Source organism: Octopus bimaculoides, chromosome 6 (genome assembly GCF_001194135.2).
Source record: "Octopus bimaculoides isolate UCB-OBI-ISO-001 chromosome 6, ASM119413v2, whole genome shotgun sequence".
NCBI lineage: Eukaryota > Metazoa > Mollusca > Cephalopoda > Octopoda > Octopodidae > Octopus > Octopus bimaculoides.
In genome coordinates this window covers 25,928,738-25,934,160 of record NC_068986.1, presented here as the reverse complement: position 1 = coordinate 25,934,160, position 5,423 = coordinate 25,928,738, and the positions used below count along the sequence as shown (strand labels likewise).

Sequence of the window (5,423 nt, the reverse complement as noted above, 5' to 3'; positions counted from 1 at the left end):
TATATATACACATACATATATATGTACACATGCATGCATACATACATGCATATATATATATGAAGTATGATATGATTGGATGTAAGGGCTATTTTTCTCTTTTAGTTATAGCGAAGGGCATTCAAGAGCGATGTTATACTCTTTTGCGAGATTGTAGACCAAAGGCGTTGCCACGACCCTGACTGCATCTGTTGCAGAATAATACTGTTAGTGGACAAATCTTTTGTAGTGGATCTCGTTCTAGCTTTTCCTCCTTTTCTTCTTCTTGGTTTTATCCAATTCGACTCTGTAACGTTTAGTTCTTTGTTTACAGCCACCCGTCACTGTTTGCCGCCAGTCGCTATCTTCTCCCTCGCAGTCACAATCAGGCCACCCGCTTCAGTGAGATGTCATTTGACATCTCACTGAATCCTTATAATGGGGTTTTGGGTGCCCTCTTTGACGGCGTTCATATTTCAACTCACAGAGTTCTCCGTATGGGTCACGTTTCTCATTTAGTGAAATTTAGTTTCCAGTAGGATAGACTCGACACTTGGCATATTCTGCTCTTTAACCGCTCATCTATTTAATACCATATCTTTAACCGCTCATCTATTTAATACCATATAAATTCTACATCCTGAAATGGGTTCGTGGTACTTTTTGTGCCAGACCAGTACAAATTTGAAGGACGAGAGAGTAGGACTGGTTTGGCACCAACCATGCCCACTATAATAATAAACCCCTACTACAGAGTGGGGTAATTTATTGAGCGTTTAATGAAGACCAAGGGAGTAATCCCCTACTGAAAATTTGGAGAGATTCTACAGCAGATATATACGGTTATATTCAATCAATATCTAACATCATCTGTGGTTCCATGGGTGCAACGAACGTGTTGACTTGTCTTTCTTTTGTGGTGTATCCATGAATGGAGAGGAGGTAAGTGTACTTGGGGCTATGTACTTAGATCTGGGAACAGCCCAGCTCTGCAATACCGTCGACCACAATAATAAAGGCCAACCGACTCAGGAAGAGTAAAGGTTCAGTTCAAAAGTGAGAAATATGTCGTCTAGTGTTTGAGAACAGGTGGGTTGTACCGCGGTACGAGTAGATGAGGATATCAACTGTTATAGAAAGAGCAGAATAGAAACGATTCGGTCTCAGCTGTGCTAAAAGATGGGTTCCATGTGGAATAGTTGTTGTTTAGCTCCGTATCAGCTTTAATACCTTTTAATTGCATTAAAACGTATAAAAAAGATTTAATATTCACAGCTGTGAGTGTCTCATTTTCCTCCAGGACTACATTATCTGATGTGTCTTCTTTTTAAAGGTGGTAACGTGTGATATGGAGAAGATTTGGCTTATTTTGTGGTAGGCTGACTCATCACAAAGGGGGTTTACTCGTTGGGTCGTACTGATAGATAGTTGTATACATCAAAGTCACTAATGTTGATGATTTCAGAAGATATTACGAGTAAAAGTTGTCAACCATCGAAAATAACGAGAATATTTAATAAGACTTCAAAATTACATTTTCTGATTTTTATTATTTACAATCGGAAGAATGATGGATTGGCAGAATCGTAGAGCCTGGTCTTTAGGATACTTATTCCAGGACTTAACGTTATGCCTTTCGTTTCGCTCTTCCAGATCGAATAACAAAGTACCTGCCAAATACTGGGGGTCAGCGTTAGTGACTCTTACCGTCCCTCCATATTTGTGGCCTTGTGACTATGGTAGAAACAGTCGGAACCCCAGAGTAAGAAATAATTACTTCAAATTATACGAAACAATGGCTTTAGTTGCTGCTAGTTATGTCATTTGTGTTATTGTCAATTCTTTTAATAATGTTTGTCAGACATTTAATTTATTACGAATCCTGTTACTAAATCACATCAACTCCAATTATTATAATCGATCATAACAAAGAACGGATCATGAAAAGAACGCAAAGCAAATATCATTTAAACATTTTCCACATTCGATTTTTTAAAAGTCGAACAATGATTCCGCTTCAGAAACAGCGTTCTGTATAGCTTTTTCTGAGATTTTTGATATCACAGAACGCCTTGGGTTAAATCGTTGTACATCGATCGTTCCTCCAATTCCACTCTCCTTGTTCTCGAGAAATGCTATTCTGCTACTATCCCTGTATGCGAAAACCTTGATGCGGTACATCTGAAATCAATTGAATCTGAGATCAATATTTGTTATTATCATTTTTACCAAAGGAGAAAGTAGATTGACAGAATTGGCAGATTGATTAACATAGAATGATAATACCTTATAGTGTTGAGCAAAGTTTCTTTACTTTCCGAGTTCGGCTACCGCCCGGATCAGCTTTGCTTTTCATCTTTCCAATAAAAACATTCCCATTTGGTTTGAACCAGCTGCCCACTTCTGCAAAACGTGTGGCCCTCTGCCACTGTAATTAATCCTCGATCGATCTTGATCAACCTCAGGTGAACCGACCAATGTTGATCAAGCTTTGGCATATATCCAAGTGGCATTCTAATGACGCCACTGGTTACCTCTTTTTAGTCAGAGTTACCTACCTACTTTCATTGCAGCCAACTCGTTATTCCTGAAGACTCTTTTCCTGTTCGCACTCATAATGTCTAGAGGTCCATAGTGAACTGCTTGCAAACCCTCAACTGTCCACCCCAACTAGCATGCTCCTGGGCCTTCTCTCTTTTCTTACAGCTGTCTCCCACTGACTTCTGGTATTTCACCATTTTCCTTTTGAACCTCCATCATCTTTTCCTTCTGGGACACAGTTAAGTCCACTGTAATGAGATTGTAGACTCTGAAACCAAGATGGTTTCAACAAAGATTAGGTCAGATGTGATGAAAAATTTATCAACCTCAGCTGGACGACTCCCATCAGAGCAGTTCTACAGTATTTTCTTGGGTTATTTCTACAATCACTCATCCTTTTACTAGTTGCACTAGCAATGGCTTCGAGGACTTAGTCATGCCTGTTCTGGATATGGATCAAGATTATTATCTTAGAGCCCTAGGGTATAATAGTGTTTTATCATTACCCCCAAGTAAATAGGTTGGCTGTGTTGAGGAGGATATCGCAACATATGACTCAATAACTTGATCTTCTTCGGGTTCCATTTCCAGATGACCTGCCGGCTGACATTGTGCGCTATCATTTGTACCCACTTCACTCTGGTACTCATATTACCACAACAATACCTATTCACTTTTCCTCCACTAAAATTCTCATATGCCTCTGTACTAGCTTCCATTTATCCTTACTGCCATGTTGTATTGTGTCGTTCTAGAGCTCCTGAGTCTGGCCCACCCTAAACCACATTCCCCAAAAGGGCCTTGTGCTCCAGCCACGCCAACTGCTTACTTATAGTTCACTTTGCATTGAAAGCTCTCCAGAAAAGAGACATATGTTACGCCTCCATCGATCTAACAAAGGCGTTTGACATTGTCAATTGTACTGTGCTGTGGAAACTGCTTCAGAAGTTTGGCTGTCCACCAACGTTTCTCCCGATCGTCCAGAAGTTTCATGATGGTATTGCAAGCGAGAGTGTCTCTCGGCGGTTACGCCTCGGAGCCCTTTGATGTCCAGGTGGGGGGATAAAACAAGGATGCATCCTTGTCGCCCCAGTTCCGTTTAACATTTACCTGGTGGCTGTAACCCTCTTTTCCAGGAGCCAGTTCACCGAAGAAGACAGAATTCGTATCAGGTACTGTTATGATGGTAGCATCTTTAATATAAACATACATACATAGATACAAGCATACATACATACATGCATAAATTCACACATGGTGCGTTTTTAGTGGAATTTCAGCCATGATCTCTCAGATTACTAGTCAGTCCTGCTGTAGATCTTCATGGTTTGAGGCATAGATGACAGAGCAAAGTACTAATTTCCACTGGATTGATCGTATCATCCTGTGAAATAAAACCCCTGTGAACCGCCATATGTTTCTTCAAACACAAAACTGACTTATAATCTCATTTACATACTACACTCATCGAATCACCCGGTCTAGATGGAAGGACGTTGCATAAGTTGATCTTTCAAGGCATTTCATACCTACATACATACATACATACATACATACATACATACATACATATACGTACGTACATACATACGTAATCATTGGGACACTGGGATATGTAACACACTGCATAAATACAAATCTTGAAAAATTAGACTTCTCAAAACCAGAAAGGAGAAAGCTAATTCGAAGACTACAGATACAATCCATCACTGGAACTGTAAGTATCTGTAAAACTTCCCAGAAGTTTATCATTCAATTATATATGAGCATGTCTAGATATGCAAGTATATGCATGAGAATACACACATAAAACAAAACAACCTACAAATCTGCACAAATACAGAAATATATACAAAAATGTCCTCCTGTTGATGTTCAAATTCCAATGAAGGAATCTTGGATCTAGGTTAGAAATCGCTCTTTCTCTATTAGCAAGAAATCTTGAAATAAAACTGGACAATGACATACATACATACACACATACATACATATATTCGAGGCTTGCGTCTGTGATCACACAAACACACGCACACACACACACACGTACATACATACATATATACATACATGCATACGTACTTGCATACATACATACATACATACATACATACATACATACATACATACATACATACATACATACACACATACGTACGTAAAAAAGTCTAGCACGGATTCTCGACACTTGTTTCTCCGAAACTCGTGGCCGTCCTGGACTTTTTCCTTTACACAGACACCCACTCTCTTGCAACTGTTAAAACCACCGTCGAATGTTCTTAGAAGAGGGCAGGTTAATGTCGAATCGCCATCGAAAAACACGCTGCACCGTGACAATCGAATTTGTTTTCGCGAACTCGAGAACGCAGAACGCCTTTTGCTGAGGACTCGCCATTCTGAATGTAAACAAACAACTGAAAGTTGCCGGAAGAACGACGCGACTACAGCGCCCCTGTGGCAGCCATTCAAAACTTAGAGAACTCCACCGCTATTCACTAACCTCAATGACCTTAAACATCGAATAACAACAGCGATCAACTCAGTGGATCGTGATATGCTGATACGCGTCTGGGAGGAATTCTCTGATCGCATTGATGTTACCCGTGCTGCAGGTGGTGGCCACATTGAAAACTTGTAAGACAGGAAATAAAAGTTGATTGTAAGTAAATACTTGTGACTTAGCTGGAGTTTTCTATTACTTTTCCTTATTAAAATATTGCGTAATGAAGTCGATTCATTATTTTTGAATAACCCTCCGCGTTCGGTAAAAATGCGTTTATTATGGTAGTTTGACTTTTAGAGTCCCTCCTAGCATGAGGCATTTATGTATAGTAATGCCCTTAATATAAATAAATATATTTATAGGGAATAATTGATGGATTTTTCCCTTATGAGGTTTTTTCACG

The 5,423-nt window shown here is 39.6% G+C and overlaps 1 protein-coding gene across 3 annotated transcripts in view; it reads right to left on the bottom strand.

The window, feature by feature from the left end:
* The window catches only part of LOC106883825 (uncharacterized), a 54,096-nt gene that overhangs the window by 27,866 nt on the left and 20,807 nt on the right, over positions 1-5,423 (bottom strand). Inside the window, exon 6 of one of the 3 annotated variants that reach the window (XM_052968651.1) lies at positions 1,510-2,160. The exons of the other annotated variants lie outside the window; for them this stretch is intronic. Within the exon in view, the coding sequence (XP_052824611.1) occupies positions 1,972-2,160 (189 nt within the window). The 3' untranslated portion in view covers positions 1,510-1,971. Of the gene's footprint in view, positions 1-1,509; positions 2,161-5,423 lie in introns of those variants that run through there. 3 annotated transcript variants of the gene reach the window in all.